The sequence below is a fragment of the Nerophis ophidion genome, linkage group LG06 (assembly GCF_033978795.1).
Source record: "Nerophis ophidion isolate RoL-2023_Sa linkage group LG06, RoL_Noph_v1.0, whole genome shotgun sequence".
NCBI lineage: Eukaryota > Metazoa > Chordata > Actinopteri > Syngnathiformes > Syngnathidae > Nerophis > Nerophis ophidion.
The window spans coordinates 60,649,721-60,669,379 of record NC_084616.1 but is presented as its reverse complement, the minus strand read 5'-3'; the positions used below and the strand labels follow the sequence as shown (position 1 = coordinate 60,669,379).

At 40.3% G+C, this 19,659-nt stretch overlaps 1 protein-coding gene across 1 annotated transcript in view; it reads left to right on the top strand.

Moving 5' to 3' along the window:
• The first annotated feature begins 9,593 nt into the window (after positions 1-9,593).
• The window catches only part of atp6ap1lb (ATPase H+ transporting accessory protein 1 like b), a 62,157-nt gene continuing 52,091 nt past the window's right edge, over positions 9,594-19,659 (top strand). Inside the window, exon 1 of the mRNA XM_061904458.1 lies at positions 9,594-9,903. Coding sequence (XP_061760442.1) covers positions 9,770-9,903 — 134 coding nt within the window. The 5' untranslated portion in view covers positions 9,594-9,769. The remainder of the gene's footprint in view (positions 9,904-19,659) is intronic.

Genomic DNA, 19,659 nt, shown 5'->3' with positions numbered 1-19,659 from the left:
TCGTCCGAACTAGCCGTTTGGAATTTGACCTTACTTGTGATGTTTTTTGATCTGTGATGTCAGCAGAAAACCAACATTTCTCTCTGAAAAAAAGCTGCTGCAACTTCATCCTACGTGCAATTGTCAACACATACGGACTGTCAAAAATAAAAATATTAGACATATCGTCAATTCAGCATTATACTTTTATAATTTTATAGCTGCAGGTTGACTTAAGGGTCTGATCAAAACAAAATTAATTGATGCGTTTGTGTCTAGTGGCACTTTTTTTTAAATGCTGTTTTTTTTTTAAATTTAAGGAATATATCTCTCAGATAAAAAAAAACGTCTTGCAATATGACTTTTTTTTGCGTTCGGACCGTTCGTGACGCACGAATGCGCGGCTATTGAAATGATCCACCACTTTACTGCAAAACGCATCGTTAGCGTGCTGAAAATGTTGACTGTCTTCATTAGGTTTCTATATTGCAGAAAATGTGTTACAGATTATAGATGTGTGCTGCTTGTTCAACAACATTGCACAGGTTTGAGCGCACGACCACATGAATGCGTGGGGAAATGATTGTTGTCACGGGCACATAATGTAACGTTTGAATAGAGCAGTCTGTCCCAATTTTGCAACAGTTAGTTAACATATCTAGATAATACAGTCTTAATTGTCTCTCCAGGAGCCCAGGCTTAGACCGATGTTTTTATTTTATTTTATTTTATTTTAATATTCTATTTTTTCCCCCCCCATCCCCTCCTTGTTTACCTGTATCTCACCTTTTTTTGTAAGGGGCACTGGAAGCCGGCAGACCCGTCAGCGATCCTGCTCTGTCTCCCTCTAATGTTTGTCTGATCTTTAATGGGATTGTGCTAAAAATTTTAAATAAATAAAGTACAATCTAATCTAATCTAATAGATCACACACGACACGCCCACTACACGCAATTGCATAGTTTGCACACGCTATTTAGCGCGTGGTATTTGGATCTTTGTAGCTCATGCACATAGTGTACTGAGCCTTGTCATTTTCAACTTAACACATCGGTTCATGCAAGTTCCAATTTTTGTTACACCTGTTGTGAATACACTTACAATGCGGTGAAAATGCCCACAACATTAGAATGTTAACTTTATTTACTAGAAGATTTATATTCACCAGTATAATAAGCCAGTGGTTCTCAACCTTTTTTAAGTGATGTACCCCCTGTGGACATTTTTTTAATTTAAGTGCCCCCTAATCATAGCAAAGCATTATTGGTTGAAAAAAAGAGATAAAGAAGTAAAATACAGCACTATGTCATCAGTTTCTGATTTATTAAATTGTATAACAGTGCAAAATATTGCTCATTTGTAGTGGTCTTTCTTGAACTATTTGGAAAAAAAGATACAACACTAACTGTATAGCTCGGTTGGTAGAGCGGCCGTGCCAGCAACTTGAGGGTTGCAGGTTTGATCCCCGCTTCCGCCATCCTAGTCAATGCCGTTGTGTCCTTGGGCAAGACACTTTACCCACCTGCTCCCAGTGCCACCCACACTGGTTTAATTGTAACTTAGATATTGGGTTTCACTATGTAAAAGCGCTATATAAATATAATTCACTTCACTTCACAACTAAAAAACTTGTTGAAAAAGAAACAAATGATTCAATTATAAATAAAGATTTCTACACATAGAAGTAATCATCAACCTAAAGTGCCCTCTTTGGGGATTGTAATAGAGATCCATCTGGATTCATCAACTTCATTCTAAACATTTCTTCACAAAAAAATAATTCTTTAACATCAATATTTATGGAACATGTCCACAAAAAAATCTAGATGTCAACACTGAATATTGCATTGTTGCATTTCTTTTCACAGTTTATGAACTTGCATTCATATTTTGTTGAAGTGTTATTCAATAAATATATCTATAAAGGATTTTTTAATTGTTGCTATTTTTATAATATTTTAAAAAAAATCTCACGTACATACCTTTAAGTACCGCCAGGGGTACGCGGATCCCCATTTGAGAACCACTGTAATAACCAACACATTGCATTGCTGTGAAACCTGCACACACACCTGTTACATCACTGCTAGGCCGAGTGTTCTATGTGGGCATGAAGAGCAGGATTAAAAAGTTGGATATGAGATCATACCTATAAATAGAGGGTGATCCTCCCCCGAGCCTTTTATGTTCGATCTGTTTCGTAATCGCAAATGTTGCATGACTCACTGAGACAAGGCCAAAAACAGACTTGGGTGACCAAAAGTATAACCTAGTTGCCTGATATATATCATCTGTGTTGTAAAATACTATATTAAAATGTTAACAGTCAGAGCAAACACAAATATTTGAAAATGGGTTTCTACCCTATGCAGCATATTAACGATCAATGGGGGTAAATATCCACATTCCACCTGGATGTGATCTACAGCAACTTTAATGTCAGTTTGCGCTGACGGCGGTGACGATCTAGTTTGCACTTACCCTCCAGCAGACTGACACACTGGCCTGCTTGAGTGACTGCGGCAGGCTGAGACAGCCTTTAGTCACTTCCTTTTACTGTGAGCCCTGTGAGACACGACTGACCCCTCACAGCCTCCATGACACTTCAGCCTCCTCTTTGCACACCATCACGAAACTGTGTTGCATTCATATTGTCCTTTGACACACCTGATTCATGGATGAAATTGATCAGGATAAATGAATGCATGATATCATTGTGACAAAGCAACGGACAAAACCAAGATCCTTGGTGAAAGCTGTGCCCAATGGAGGAGAACCAGATGAAATGGATGTCGCCTCAGTAGAACAGCAACTGGTCAATTTTCTCCAATCAAAGAAAATTGAAGTCAACATTAATACCATTGAAACATACATCCCACTGAATGGAAGAAACAACAACACCACTCCAGCCATCCTTGTTGAACTTGTTAACAGGAAATGTAAAATGGCATTGCTGAAACAGGGAAAGAAGATGAAGGGAACATATGTGAACGTCAATAAACACCTCACAAACGCAATGCTGAAATCGCCAAAAAAGCACGCGGTAACTTGGAGCGCCGGCTGTTAAATCTATGTCAAGCTGAAGGGAGGTCCAGAAGCAAGAGTCTTTTTGTCCATGACATCAAGGATCTGGACAAATATCAAAGTTGACACTGAGGCAACAACAACATTGGAATCTGACGTAGAACAAACAATTAAATTCAACACCAACACTACTAAGGTAACACTGAACAAAAAGACCTGGATTCAGGAGGACATCCACCTACACTTCTAGAAATGATGGAAACTACATCAAAGATTGTTTAACAAGAAGATATGGAACTGAATAACTTCTGGAACAAAGACCAAAAAAGCCAGGGATACAAGTGTTGTCTCCCACATCATTAAACAATAAAACAGCAACAATTAAATCGGACAACAAATTGTCAATGATTAATTTCAACAGCAGAAGCTTGTATGCAATCTACAACAACATGAAGCACTTTTTAGAACAACTCAACAACCCCTCTAAGTGATTTTTGTCACAGAAACATGACTCGATGATAAAAAAAAAAAGGAAGAGATTTTGATCTGGAAGGATAGCAACTAAATTACATCAATAGAACCAACTAGAGATGCGCGGTTTACGGTCTCATCCGCGGAGTCCGCGGATAAACCGGGGGTCGGGCGGTTGACACGACGAAAAAATAGATTTTATTTAGATTCAGGCGGGTGGCGGTTGAACCATCCGGAAATATTTGATATTCATGATTCTGTAATCGGTATCCTTTGCCATTCAAAGTGTCATTTAAGACCCGTGTCATAAAGTGAAGAAGACAATAAGAGACGCTATTATTCTCCTGAATGACTGCCGGTAGTCACCCAAATAATAAGTATCAGGGCGTGCTATGAAGACTTTGTCTTTGTCGCCTACTGCAACATGTACGATCTGCTTGTCAGTCCAGCATCATGTTGTGTGTGGCTTCCGCGGCAACATGCACACGACTGCAAGGCATACTGGGTGACACAGAGTACACTACTGGTTGTGATATAAACAATTTTAACACTCTTAGTAATATGCGCCATGCTGTGAAGCCACACCAATTAAGAACGACAAACACATTTCGGGAGAACATCCTCACAGTAACACAACATAAACGCAACACAACAAATACACATAATCCTTTGTATTCATGACACTTCCTGACTATTTTATACACCCCGGTAGCAGCAACCAAGCAGAATCACATGACATTGTGCCACACATAAAGATAATGTTTTACCAATGATTTGATAATAACACTACAAGTGGTCTACTTATAACTGACATCAATGATCATCTGCCAGTTTTCTGAATCTATGATGGGAACTTAAAATGGCACTGCTGAAACAGGGAATTAAATTGAAGGGTACAAATTTGTACATTAATAAGCACCTCACAAATGTAATGCGGAAATTGCCAAGAAAGCTCTTGAGAAAGCAGGGAAAAATCCAGGTAACTTGGAGAGCCAACTGTAAAATCCACGTCAAGCTGAATGGAAGTCCAGAACCAAGAGTCCTTGTTATCCATGACATCCAGGATCTGGACGAATATAAAATTCGAAACTGCGGCAACAACAATGATAATGGAATCTGTCGTAGAACAAACAGTTAAATTCAATACCGATACTACTACTTTCTATACAACTTATAACAGACATCAGTGATAATCTGCCAGTTTTCAGAATTTATGATGGGAACTACAGGAAGAGAAACATTGATGAAAAAAATAAATTTCGAAGACTATCCACAGACGACAATTGCTTTTAAAAATTAGCTAAAAAGGCAACATTGAAACAAAGTATACAGAGAAAATTATGCAGTTAAAGCATATTGTACGTTTTGAAACACGTTCATGATGCTTTATAAAACATTTTGTCAATGGAAACAACTCAATAAAAAGCAGAAAAAGAACAACCAACCATGAATGACAATGGGATTGAAAAATGCTTGCTATAAGAAAAATACATTATACAGAAAATTAAAAACACAAAGAACTACAGGGGCATAAGAACTACAAGGACTTACATTAAGTACAAGAAGTATATAAACAAGCTAACTAACATAATACGAACATATAGAAAATAATACTACAGTCAATTATTAGACAGGAACAAAAACAATATGAGAGCAACATCAATAGGAGATATTAAAAAAAAATGCACAAGAGGGAATGCTCTCTATACTTCTTAGACAGAAATGTAAATAATTACAATATGATTGAAATAAATGAAAACTTCAATAACTACTTTGTAAATAATGGATGAAATCTGGAAGAAAGGATTCCAGACCCAATGTCAGTTGAGGACTTCAATAACACCATGGATAGGAATCCCAAGTCAATGTTCCTCACAAACGTGACACTAGAGGAAATAGTAACAATTTTGAATAATTGCAAATCCAAGGCCTCAATTGAATGTAATGGAATTGATATGCAACCGATTAGAAAGGTTGTTGAAGAGATCTCAGAACCAGTAATGTATATTACAAACCTATCATTTTAAACAGACAAAGTTGTACCAATTTTTAAGACTGGAGACAAACACCAATTTACAAATTATAAACCTGTTTCTCTACTTCAACAGTTTTCTAAAATAATTGAAAAACTGTTCAATAGCAGATTAGAAAATTTCATGAACAAATATAGAACATTCGCAGTCAACCAATATGGATACAGAGCTAATATTTCAACATCGATGGCTTTAATCGAAATAATGGAATACATTTCCATTGCAAGAGATAGTAAACAGTGTGCAGTGACAGGATTTAAGGATTTAATTAAAACACTTGGCAAAATTAATCACAATATTCTAATTAAAAAAATAAAATGGTATGGCATCAGAGGGTTGATGTTGAACTGGGACAGAAGTTACTTAACCAACAGGAAGCAATACATGAAGCTGGGCAAACACACTTCGACAACGCTAATTGTATCCTGTGGCGTACCACAGGAATCAATATTGGAACCAAAATTGTTCTATCTCTATGCAAACAACATTTAAAAAGTTGTGAAGTTAATATTATTTTTTACGGATGATACAACCATGTTTTTTTTTTTCAGGAGAGAACACAAACAACAGGAGAAATTAACAAATTCAAAGGAAAACTTTACAAAAAAGACTATCCTTGAACGTCAATAAAACTAAATTGCTATTTAGTAACAGTTGAAGAGAAAGTCAAACACATATACAAATAGATGGAGAAGACAGTGAAAGAGTAAATTAAATAAAATGTGTGGGTGTTAGTTTAGTTAGTTTTTTTTCTTTATTGTTTAATTTCATGTCGAAAGATATATTACAGGAACATTAAATCACTCCGTTTTTTAACACTGCGGCAGGCCCAAAATAAAGTAAGTATAGTCATTTATCGTTTGAAATGATTTTGTGCAGTTATTGCTTAAAACTAATTATGTTCTTGCCTTGGGGACGGCGTGACAAAGTTGGTAGAGTGGCTGTGCCAGTAATCTGAGGGTTACTGGTTCAATCCCCACCTTCTACCATCCTAGTCACGTCCGTTGTGTCCTTGACACGTCACCCTTGCTCCTGATGGGTCCTGGTGAGCATGGCAGCTCCTGCCGTCAGTGTGTGAATGTGTGTGTGAATGGGCGAATGTGGAAATACTGTCAAAGCGCTTTGGGCTCCTTGAAGGGGAACATTACCACAATTTCAGAAGGGTTAAAACCAATAAAAATCAGTTCCCAGTGGCTTATTTCATTTTTTGAAGTTTTTTTCAAAATTTTACCCATCCCGGAATATCCCTAAAAAAAAGCTTTAAAGTGCCTGATTTTTGCTATCTGTGAAGCCATCGTCCATTTTCCTGTGACGTCATCCAGTGATGCCAATACAAACAAATGGATAACACAGCAAGATATAGCGACATTACTTCGGATTCAGACTCGGATTTCAGCGGCTTAAGCGATTCAACAGATTATGCATGTATTTAAACGGATGGCGCAGTGGGAGAGTGGCCGTGCGCAACCCGAGCGTCCCTGGTTCAATTTCCACCTAGTACCAACCTCGTCACGTCCGTTGTGTCCTGAGCAAGACACTTCACCCTTGCTCCTGATGGGTGCTGGTTGGCGCCTTGCATGGCAGCTCCCTCCATCAGTGTGTGAATGTGTGTGTGAATGGGTAAATGTGGAAGTAGTGTCAAAGCGCTTTGAGTACCTTGAAGGTAGAACAGCGCTATACAAGTACAACCCATTTATGGTTGGAGTATGGAGGCAGATAGCGAAAACGAAATTGAAGAAGAAACTGACGCTATTGAGCGAATAGCTATTGACGCTATTCGGCCATGTTTGCCTTAGCATCGGCGGTAAAATGTGCAGACCATCGATTGGAAGTTTCACATCTTGTGACACTGGATCAACTTAAATCCATTGATTGGCAAGTGTTTATTTGGCATTAAATGTGGGTGGAGGGAAATGCTGGATGTAAATATAGTTTCAGATGTACATACAGCTAGCCTAAATGGAATGTTAGGATCGATTAGCTGGCAGTTATGCCGCAACCAAATATGTCTGATTAGCACGTAAGTCAACAACATCAACAAAACTCACCTTTGTGATTTATTTATCGTTGGAAGTGCATCTGCAGGTTATCTATACATCTCTGTGCCATGTCCGCCTTAGCATCGCCGGTAAAATGTGCAGACACTCCGGCACATTCGATGGGTTCTGGCGGCAGATTTCTTTGACTTTATCGTTGGAAATGCATCTGCTTTGAGTGTCGCAGGATATCCACACAATTTTGCCATCTCTGTAGTAGCATAGCTTTCGTCGGTAAAGTGTGCGGAACAAACAACTGACCATTTCGTCGGCTTTCCCCACACCCTCGTATTTTGAACAAATTTCGTCCAATTTCTTGCCATTTTATCATCTTTGGGCCAGTGGTGCAACTTGAATCCCTCCCAGCTAGTGTTGTTACACCCTCCGACAACACACCGACGAGGCATGATGTCTCCAAGGTTCCAGAAAATAGTCAAAAAAACGGAAAATAACAGAGCTGAGACGCGGTGTTTGTAATGTGTTTGATAAAATGGTGGCTTTATTACCTATGTGACGTCACGTTCTGACGTCATCGCCCCGAGAGCGATAAATAGAAAGGCGTTTAATTTGCCAAAATTCACCCATTTAGAGTTCGGAAATCGGTTAAAAAATATATGGTCTTTTTTCTGCGACATCAAAGTATATATTGATGCTTACATAAGTCTGGTGATAATGTTCCCCTTTAAAAAGGGGTAGAAAAGCGCTATACAAGTACAACCCATTTACCATTTGATGCAAATAAATCATTATTGCTTGTAAGAGGGGCAGCACGGTGGAACAAGGGTTAGTGCGTCTGCCTGACAGTACCAAGGTCCTGAGTAGTCCTGGGTTCAATCCCGGGCTCGGGATCTTTCTGTGTGGAGTTTGCATGTTCTCCCCGTGTCTGCGTGGGTTCCCTCCGGGTACTCCGGCTTCCTCTCACCTCCAAAGACATGCACCTATGGATAGGTTGATTGGCAACACTAAATTGGCCCTAGTGTGTGAATGTGAGTGTGAATGTTGTCCGTCTATCTGTTTGGCCCTTCAATGAGGTAGTGACTTGTTCAGGGTGTACATTGTCTTCCGCCCGATTGTAGCTGATATAGGCACCAGCGCCTTCCGCGACCCCAAAAGGGAATAAGCGGTAGGAAATGGATGGATGGATGCTTGTAAGAGTGAAGAGAATCATTTGAGCTATGAAAATTGAACTACTCAACTCCATCCATACATCTATTTTCAACTGCTTGTCCCTGCAGGGAGTAAAATTGTAGGTCTAGGTGTACTACACCCACACGACCTGTGTGATCAATGAGGTTGATGGTATCTGTGAACTGCTTCTCCATATCTAGGTGATCTAAAAGAGGAACCAATGTTTTTGTGAGAGGAACACGGCATACGGAGCGAGTGTGACTCACCGCCATGCATCGATGAGAAAATCTACCACGATAGTAGGTCAAACATTTAGTTATATAACCACTTTTGATATTCTGCTTAGGAGAAAAACGACTATGAAAATGAAAGCTACGCAGTTGGGTTCCTATGAGGACTAAACAATTAGAAGGAAACCAAATCCGTCATCTGGGTCACCACAGGTTGGATCCTTTCCTCCTGCCTCACCGCTGCTCAGCTGCTGCTGTCATCCATATTTGCAGCCTCACTGGACAATTTCCTCAGCTGCGGGCTCTGGTGGTGTTCACAACAACGCATAGATCAAGTGAATTAATTTTGCTATTGTGGCAGCACACTGGAGATTTAGGTCATGCCTTCTTCTTCCTCCCTTGGTCATATGTCAATATCCTTATATATTCCCTCACAATCTGACCTTGACACTCCCAGGTGTGTGTGTGCGTGCGTGTGTGTGTGTGCGTGTGTGTGCTTGCACTTGTGAACATGCCCCGGCATGCGTGCACATGAGTGTGACATTGGAGGCAGCACAGGTATGATGGGATGTTAAATAGAATGGGCTGGGGTTGGCCTGCAGCTAGGTGTGTGTATGCCAGAGCCAGAGTGGATGGAGAGCTCAAGAGTGGATGTGGGAGGGTGAACGAGTCAGGGTGAGGAGGGAGGGAGAGATGAGCAGACGAGGAGGAGGATGCAACCAGGCTACTATGACGCACGCTGATGGTCCGTGCTTGCCTGTGATTGGTCCCGGCGAGTGCCGCTCACAGGAGCAGGGAGCCAGGCGCCGCTAGGAGAGCAGATTATGAAGCGGCGCTCCAGCAGCGGCAGTCTCCTCTCATTGTCTCAATGGCTGCACACGCATTCCTCCTGTGCTCCATCGCCTTGCTGTATGCGCTCAGCCAGCCTGCTCTCGCTTTCTCTGAGGAAGAGCTAAAGCCAGGACTCACCTACGATGAAGTGCCTGAACTCTTGGACAGAAGGTAAAGCCATCATTTTCATCGTGGTGTGCGTGTCTGTTGGGGATGGACGCTTCCTTCTTTCCTTTGCATCCCTCCCCATTGTTTTTGCCTACCCAGCTCACCTTGACTGGACCCTACATGCATGGTGGGGGCTGATATTGTTGAGAGCAGGCTGTACCCCCAGCCTTTGTTTGCCTCGGTGTTGTTGGGGACCGCATTAGATGCCGCTCATCGATCAGAGATGAGGCTGTCGTCTCTGTACAGTTGTGTCTGAAAGGTACTGAAAAAGGCTGGGGCAGTGGGCCTGCCAGGGGCATACAAAGGGAGGAGTATGGGGCATAGAGAGAAGGTAAACAAGGATGGGACAGGGAGGAGAGGATGCATCAGGGGTGGTCTGTTGGAGTCAATTTACTGATGCAGTCATTGAGAGAGAAAGAGAGAGAGAGAGAAAGAGAGACGGGGGTAGGGAGAGGAGGGGGGTGACTGAATGAGAGAGGGACATTGGGGAAGGGATTTTTAGCCAGACTTGTCTGCATGTTGCAATCCTGCAGGTCAAATCTGGATCATACGTCCAAGGCCCAAGACCAAAAAAAGCACTCGCAACAATCTTACAGGGGCAAGACTGAGCCGGCAGCTCAGTTGGACCAGAGCCATGTAAGGCTCTTGAAACCATGCCATGCATTACGGCTCACAACAATCCTCTGTGGCGCAAACACTTCAAGGCCAAAATATGCGGCAGTTTCATTTAAGTGAAAACAAAAACAAAAACAAAATATAATCAATGGATATCCACATACAACTAATCAATTAATTAATACAAACACGCATTCAGTGGCTCACATAGCTGACTTCCATGTAGCTGCTGTGGGTTCCATTCCCACTCAATCATCGGGCAGTATAGCTCGGTTGGTAGAGCGGCCCTGCCAGCAACTTGAGGGTTGCAGGTTCAATCCCCACTTCTGCCACTGCTGTTGTGTCCTTGGGCAAGACACTTTACCCACCTGCTCTCAGTGCCACCCACACTGGTTTAAAAATGTAACATAGATATTGGGTTTCACTATGTAAAGCGCTTTGAATCACTAGAGAAAAGCGCTATATAAATATAATTCACTTCACTTCACCTTGTAAATGACTGGCAGCAATTAGTGCCACTATTGTCTTAAATTCAGTTCAGTTCATTTTATTCCGGATATGTATTCCAGATTACAATTGTGTACAAACTAAGGTTGATATTTTTGATTTCAACATCAATCAATCAATCAATGTTTACTTATATAGGCCTAAATCACTAGTGTCTCAAAGGGCTGCACAAACCACTACATAAGGGCAAGGAAAACTCACACCCAGTGGGACGTCATGTCTGAAAAAGAAGCAGGAAGAATCAGCGCTCATTAAATCCCACTCTTTCTCAATATAACATTTTTTAGAGCAATATAAATTTAATTTTGTTCAGTCCTTGTGTTCAGTATACACCATTTTAAAACGTTTTAGACAATTGGATCTCAAAGCGAATCGTCTGGACGGAACATGAGCGTTACACCGCCTTCACAGATGAACCCAAACCCGAACCCTGGCCGCACATGTCCTAAAGTCCAGTGCCTGGCGCCCCCCCACACATACCACTGCCCCCCTAGCATCCAGGCAGATGGCAAACCCCACAAGGTGTGCGTACCTTGACTGGTCCAACAACACCCTGTTAAGAATGGCACTTCGAACAGTCCTGTTCCTCGTGTCGGTCACATCTTGAAATCCCCGGACCAAGACCAATTGTAATAGATCCTCAGTTCCTCGCCTTTGCAAGGCTCGGACCGACCATTCCTAGAGGAAAAATGGCTACTAAGCCCAGAGCTCCAGTTAGCACCACCAGCAAGCAGTTGATGTCTGACCGCCCAACCCTTAACTATGGAACAGCAAAACATGCAGAAACCACCGAACCCCCAACAGATTTGATTAACGTGGACCCTGACTTAAACAAGTAAAAAAACTTGTTCAGGTGTTACCATTTAGTGGTCGATTGTTCGGAATATGTACTCTACGGTGCAATCTACTAAAAAAAGTTTCAAGCAATCAATCAATCAAAGCCAGGCACTTGCAGCCAGAGGCCCAAAGAAGGCTAGGCCGAGTCACCTGTCCCCAAGTCCCACCCAAAAACTCAACACTGCAACCAAAAAAATGTAGGCACTCCATGATCATTACATAATATTTTCATCAACATTATGTATATCAATTAATAATGCATTATTGTGGAAAACGTTTGTTCCAATCAAAAATTAAAAATATATAAATAGGGAATTCAGAGTAATTTTTTTCAACCATCATTTATATCATCAAAATGCCTGATAGCCGGCAGTATTAATTTCAGTACATTATGATAATTATATAGAGTAGGTATTTCACCCTCCCTTACATTGTTATTGTTGGGTGCCCATTACGTCGATCACGAGCTACCTGTCGATCGTGGAGGGCGTGCCAGTCAATTGCAAGCCAGGCATTAAAAAAATAGACCTAAAAATTAGTGATCGTCAATCTTCACCAAGACGTCACTTTTGTCACTTGATTAACACTCAGGGCACCCGGGGGTCTTCTGAAATGACGCTGGCTGCTGCCAGCTCAGTATTAAGAAAAAAAAGACCAACAGGAAAGCGAGAAACAGTTTTTATTTCAAAAGACTCTCGCGGCGTACCTGCTGTAAAAACTCGAAGTTCCTATCATCACAATAAAAGCGCTGCTTCATGCTGCCTGCGCTAACAAAATAAGAGTCTCAGAAAGCTGGCGTGGATAAGCTAGCAAGCTACGGAGTTTTCCGCCAATGTATTTCTTGTAAAGTGTATAAAAACGAGTATAGAAAGCTGGACAAATAAGGTACCAAAAACCAACCACGTTCATGTGGCATTGGACAGAAAGGAGAACTTTTTTTCTCCTCCATTTGAAAATGCGGACGTTATCAGCACTACTGTCTGATTCCAATCAATGCAAGTCATCGGAATCAGTTAATACAACAACTTATATTCTTGTCTTCATGAAAGAAATTAATTTTCATATGTTAAAGGCCTACTGAAACCCACTACTACCGACCACGCAGTCTGATAGTTTATATATCAATGATGAAATATTAACATTGCAACACATGCCAATACGGCCTTTTTAGTTTACTAAATTGCAATTCTTGTTAAAAACGTCGCTGAATGATGACGCGTGCGCGTGACGTCATGGACTGTAAAGGACATATTAGCGCAGCACCATTTGGGGATAAAAGTCGTCTCTTTTCATCGCCCAATTAAACAATATTCTGGACATCTGTGCTGCTGAATCTTTTGCAATTTGTTCAATTAATAATGGAGAAGTCAAAGTAGAAAGATGGAGTTGGGAAGTTTTAGCCTTTAGCCACACAAACACACGGTGATTCCTTGTTTAAAATTCCTGGAGGTGAATATTTACTATGGATCACAGCGGTCAAGCGAACATGGTTCCCGACCACTTGTCAACCGGCAGGTTTCGGTGAGAAAATTGCGGTAAAAAGTCACCTCTTACCCGAGATCAGCTGAGCTTGCGCCGTCCTTGCAGCTGCCGTCGACTTCCCTCAGAGACTGGCCTCAAGACACCCGTGGACACACCCGTCCGACTATCAGGTACTATCTAATCTCACTAAAACACTAGCAACACAATAGAAAGATAAGGGATTTCCCAGAATTATCCTAGTAAATGTGTCTAAAAACATCTGAATCCGTCCCAATGCAATCGCCTTTTTTTTTAACTTTAATTTTTTATTTTTTATTTTTCTTGTCCTTTGCTGTCAATATCATCATCCACAAATCTTTCATCCTCGCTCAAATTCATGGGGAAATTGTCGTTTTCTCGGTCCGAATAGCTCTTGCTGCTGGAGGCTCCCATTATAAACAATGTGAGGACGCGGGAACCCTCACCCTTGTGACGTCATCGTATGCGACTTCCTGTAAAGGCAAGGCTTTTTTATCAGCACCAAAAGTTGCGAACTTTATCGTCGATGTTTTCTACTAAATCCTTTCAGCAAGAATATGGCAATATCGCGAAATGATCAAGTATGACACATAGAATGGACCTGCTATCCTCGTTTAAATGAGAAAATCTCATTTCAGTAGGCCTTTAAACATGCTTGTATTATCACTAAACATCCTTAACTTGTTAACAAAAACGTCTCTTTCATAAATAAAAAAAATAAATTATATATATGAATGAGGTAGATCCCTTCGACTTGGTCAATTGAAAAGTAGCTTGCCTGCAGAAAAGGTGTGGGCACCCCTGCTGTGGACAGTATAGTATTCAGCTCTGTGCTAATAGCACACCTTCTACATCTTCCATATATTTTTCTATGATATGTGATTCATACTTCCTTTTGTCTCTTTTAATAGAGGTACTTTCTTTCAGTTCACCATCCAGATAGTTCCACTAGTTTACTCCTTTCACTGAAATACACATACTTTTTTGAGTAGTCTGTATTTGTGTTTTTTGAAAACATTGCAGCATTTTCTATACTGTTTGTCCTCATTAAAGGGGAACATTATCACAATTTCAGAAGGGTTAAAACCAATAAAAATCAGTTCCCAGTGGCTTATTTTATTTTTCGAAGTTTTTAAAAAATTTTTACCGATCACGCAATATCCCGAAAAAAGGCTTTAAAGTCCCTGATTTTCGCTATATGTGTAGCCACCGTCCATTTTCCTGTGACGTCATCCAGTGATATACATGCTATCCAGGCAGATAGCACAGTAAGATATAGCGACATTAGCTCGGATTCAGACTCGGATTTCAGCGGCTTGAGCGATTCAACAGATTACACACGTATTGAAACGGATGTTTGGAGTATGGAGGTAGATAGCGAAAACGAAATTGAAGAAGAAACTGAAGCTATTGAGCGAATAGCTATTGACGCTATTCGGCCATGTCTTCCTTAGCATCGCCGGTAAAATGTGCGGACCAACGATCGGGACATTCGCATCTTGTGACACTGGATCAACTTAAATCGGTCGATTGGTAAGTGTTTGTTTGGCATTAAATGTGGGTGGAGGGAAACGCTGGATGTAAATATAGTTTCATATGTACATACAGCTAGCCTAAATAGCATGTTAGCATCGATTAGCTGGCAGTCATGCCGCGACCAAATATGTCTGATTAGCACATAAGTCAATAACATCAGCAAAACTCACCTTTGTGATTTGTTTTCTTTATCGTTGGAAATACATCTGCAGGTTATCCGTACATCTCTGTGCCATGTCTGCCTTAGCATCGCCGGTAAATAGCATGTTAGCATCGATTAGCATGCTGTGCTAATCGATGCACATTCTACGTAAATCAACTTGAATCCGTCCCTGGTCGTGTTGTTAAACCCTCCGACGGACAAGGCATGATGTCTCCAAGGTACGGAAAATAGTCGAAAAAATGGAAAACTACAGAGCTGATTTGACTCGATGTGTATAATGTGTTTGAGAAAATGGCCGATTGACTACCTAGGTAACGTCACGTTGTGACGTCATCGCTTCGAGAGCAAATAATAGAAAGGCGTTTAATTTGCCAAAATTCACCAATTTAGGTGAGAGAGTCCGCTCTGAGATCGGTAGGTCGTGAGTTCAAACTCCTACCATTGACTTTTTAAAATGGGACCCGTTACTTCTCTGCTTGGCACTCAGCATCAATGATTGGAATTGGGGGTTAAATAACCAAAATTATTCCCGGGCATGCCACAGCTGCTGCTCACAGCTCCCCTCACCTCCCAAGGGGTGATCAAGGCTGATAGGTCAAATGCAGAGGATAATTTTGCTCTGCTGCAAAATAACATGGTATTTAAAAACTGTGAGTTTTATTTTTTGTCAATTGATGTGCTACCAAGAATATTCATAACATTTTCTCCTATTTAGCGATAAATAACATCTACTAATGACATTTAAAACGACTGTAAGATTGTCTGTAATTACTATTGAAAATATGATGTCTTATATGCATGAAATTCAAATAATATACTTACTTACTTACTTACTTACTTAGGGATGGCGTGGCGCAGTGGCAGAGTGGCCGTGCGCAACCCGAGGGTCCCTGGTTCAATCCCCACCTAGTGCCAACCTCGTCACGTCTGTTGTGTCCGGAGCAGGACACTTCACCCTTGCTCCTGATGGGTGCTGGTTAGCGCCTTGCATAGCAGCTCCCTCCATCAGTGTGTGAATGTATGTGTGAATGTGTGTGTGAATGGTTAAATGTGGAAGTAGTGTCAAAGCGCTTTGAGTACCTTGTAGGTAGAAAACCGCTATACAAGTACAACCCATTTATCATTTACTTCTCTGGTGTACCTTCATTGGTATACAGGATTACGTGTTAATTTGCTGGTCTAGTCTGAGTGTGGGTCAGCATGCTTGACTTTTAAATACTGCCAGTCTGACTTTAAAACACAGACTATAGATGAAATTATTGGATTTGCAGTTGAAGATTGATCCCGGATTTTTTTCCAAGGGGGAGTCAAAAGTCAGAGGAGCAACAGCTGATCTCTAATTTCACAATGATATATATTATTATTCAAATATTCAGACACTAAAGAGCGACTATTAAAAATAGGCCAAAGGCAAATAGACTCATCAGTGTAGTAACCCAAGCAGTCACATAATGCTCAGATAGTGTGAATCCATTTGATTTTAAAAGTCAGGAATTTTTGGTCTGCCTCAACACTTGACCCGCAGTGAAATGAGAAACTGTAATCAAATATTCCCAAAAATGGCAGCAGCAACCAGCACTAACTCAACTATTTTTCTGCACTATTAAATCTAGGCTGGCACTTGCATAGCATCGGCATAAAATGTGTTGTCTTGCAACAAGGACACCAACAACTATTGCCAGTGTTAGGAATAACGTTGGTTAATACTGTAGGTACAAGAAAGTACCTATTGAATTTAGTTAAAGATCTGTTAGTAATACAAACCCTGTTTCCATATGAGTTGGAAAATTGTGTTGGATGTAAATATAAACGGAATACATCCATCCATCCATTTTCTACTGCTTACTCCCTTTGGGGGTGCTGGTGCCTATCTCAGCAACAATCGGGTGAAAGGTGTACACCCTGGACAAGTCGCCACCTCATCGCAGTAAACAAAATACAATGATTTGCAAATCCTTTTCAAATCATATTCAGTTGAATGCACTACAAAGACAAGATATTTGATGTTCAAACTCATAAACTTTATTTTTTTTTTGCAAATAATTAATTAACTTAGAATTTCATGGCTGCAACGTGTGCCAAAGTAGTTGGGAAAGGGCATGTTCACCACTGTGTTACATCATCTTTTCTTTTAACAACACTCAATAAACGTTTGGGAACTGAGGAAACTAATTGTTGAAGCTTTGAAAGTGGAATGTTTTCCCATTCTTCTTTTATGTGGAGCTTCAGTCGTTCATCAGTCTGGGGTCTCCGCTGTCGTATTTTATGCCTCATAATGCGCCACACATTTTCGGTGGGAGACAGGTCTGGACTGCAGGGGGGCCAGGAAAATACCTGCACTCCTTTTTTACGAAGCCACGCTGTTGTAACATGTGCTGAATGTGGTTTGGCATTGTCTTGCTGAAATAAGCAGGGTCATCCGTGAAAAAGACGGCGCTTAGATGGCAGCATATGTTGTTCCAAAACCTTTGTGTACCTTTCAGCATTAATGGTGCCTCCACAGATGTGTAAGTTACCCATGCCTTGGCAATTAATGCACCCCCATACCATCACAGATGCTGGCTTTTGAACTTTGCGTCGATAACAGTCTGGATGGTTCGCTTCCCCTTTGGTCCGGATGACACGATGTCGAATATTTCCAAAACAAATTTGAAATGTGGACTCGTCAGACCACAGACCACTTTTCCACTTTGCAACAGTCCATCTTAGATGATCTAGGACCCAGAGAAGCCGGCGGCGTTTCTGGATGTTGTTGATAAATGGCTTTCGCTTTGCATAGTAGAGGTTTAACTTGCACTTACAGATGTAGCGATGAACTGTATTTAGTGACAGTGGTTTTCTGAAGTGTTCCTGAGCCCATGTGGTGACATCCTTTAGAGATTGATGTCGGTTTTTGATACAGTGCTGTCTGAGGGATCGAAGGTCACGGTCATTTAATGTTGGTTTCCGGCCATACCGCTTATGTGGAGTGATTTCTCCAGATTCTCTGAACTTTTTGATGATATTTTGGACCGTAGATGTTGAAATCCCAAAATTTCTTGCAATTGCACTTTGAGAAACGTTGTTCTTAAACTGTTTGACTATTTGCTCACGCAGTTGTGGACAAAGGGGTGTACCTCTCCCCATCCTTTCTTGTGAAAGCCTGAGCATTTTTAGGGAAGCTCTTTTTATACCCAATCATGGCACCCACCTGTTCCCAATTAGCCTGCAAACCAATCCAATCCAATCCACTTTATTTGTATAGCACATTTAAACAACAATAACGTTTCCAAAGTGCTGCACAGCCATGTTAAAAACAATTGTAAAAAAAAATAATAATAAATTTAAAAAACTATATATATACATACATTATGCTCCACCAATGACTGAATAAAAAAAATAAATAAATACATATAAAACCAATAAAAACAATATAAAAACAAATATGATTAAAAACTATTTTAAAGGGTAAAATCAATTAAAACAGTAAAATAGAAATCAAAGTGTATGAAAAACACAGAGGGCAACAGAGGACAGAGGAACACACAACTCACATAGTGTTAAAAGCCAAAGAATAAAAGTGGGTCTTAAGACGAGACTTAAAAACACCTGTGGGATGTTCCAGATAACTGTTTCATGAGCATTCCTAAACTTTATCAGTATTCATTGCCACCTTTCCCAACTTCTTTGTCACGTGTTGCTGGGATCAAATTCTAAAGTTAATGATTATTTGTAAAAAAAAAAAAAATGTTTATCAGTTTGAACATCAAATATGTTGTCTTTGTAGCATATTTGACTGAATATGGGTTGAAAAGGATTTGTATTTTGTTTGTATTCTGTTTATATTTACATCTTACACAATTTCCCAACTCACATGGAAACGGGGTTTGTACTTAATAATACTTTGGTCATGTTTGTCAATGTTACCTTGCTCATTCCGCCGTTGAGCATAAACGTGGTTATCTACAGTATTTAATGATGATTCAAGAAAAGATGGTTAGACCTAGACAGATGTTTGCACATTACTGAGGGAATTTTTTTTTTTTTAAAAGCTGTAGTTTTAAATGATCCTAATATGCCTAAGAGAGCAGAGTTTTGATCAAAAAGTTTTCTTTGTTTTTTTTTAATGAACTGAAGAACAAACTCAAAACAAAATTTGCAAACTAAACACAAAACAAGCTAAGGAAACATTCAACCTTATTTTTATGTTTTTTTGTGTTTTTTAAGAGGGAATATTTGTGATGTCACTCTTACATCCCAGAATAGAACTTCCCAAAACTGCAGTGATCAACCTTGCGTTGGAAGTAGGTCGAATGCATACATAAAGCAGTTCATTATTTTTACTTCACAATAACATCATTATACGGGATTATTGTCGTTGGGGACATTTTTATGTATTACCTTTGCCTCTTTCACATTATTCTGTCAAAAAAGTCAAATGTATCCTAGTAACTATTAGATACAGGCTGCAGGTATGTCTACTTGAGGTAATCACAACCAGACAGAAAGTGAGATTTTTAAAAAAATACATCATAATCAAAGAAAAAAACATGTCCTATGTGAGTGATTGGGATGATGTTGGATGTATGTTGTCTGTCTGCTTAGGATCCACAGTATTTTTA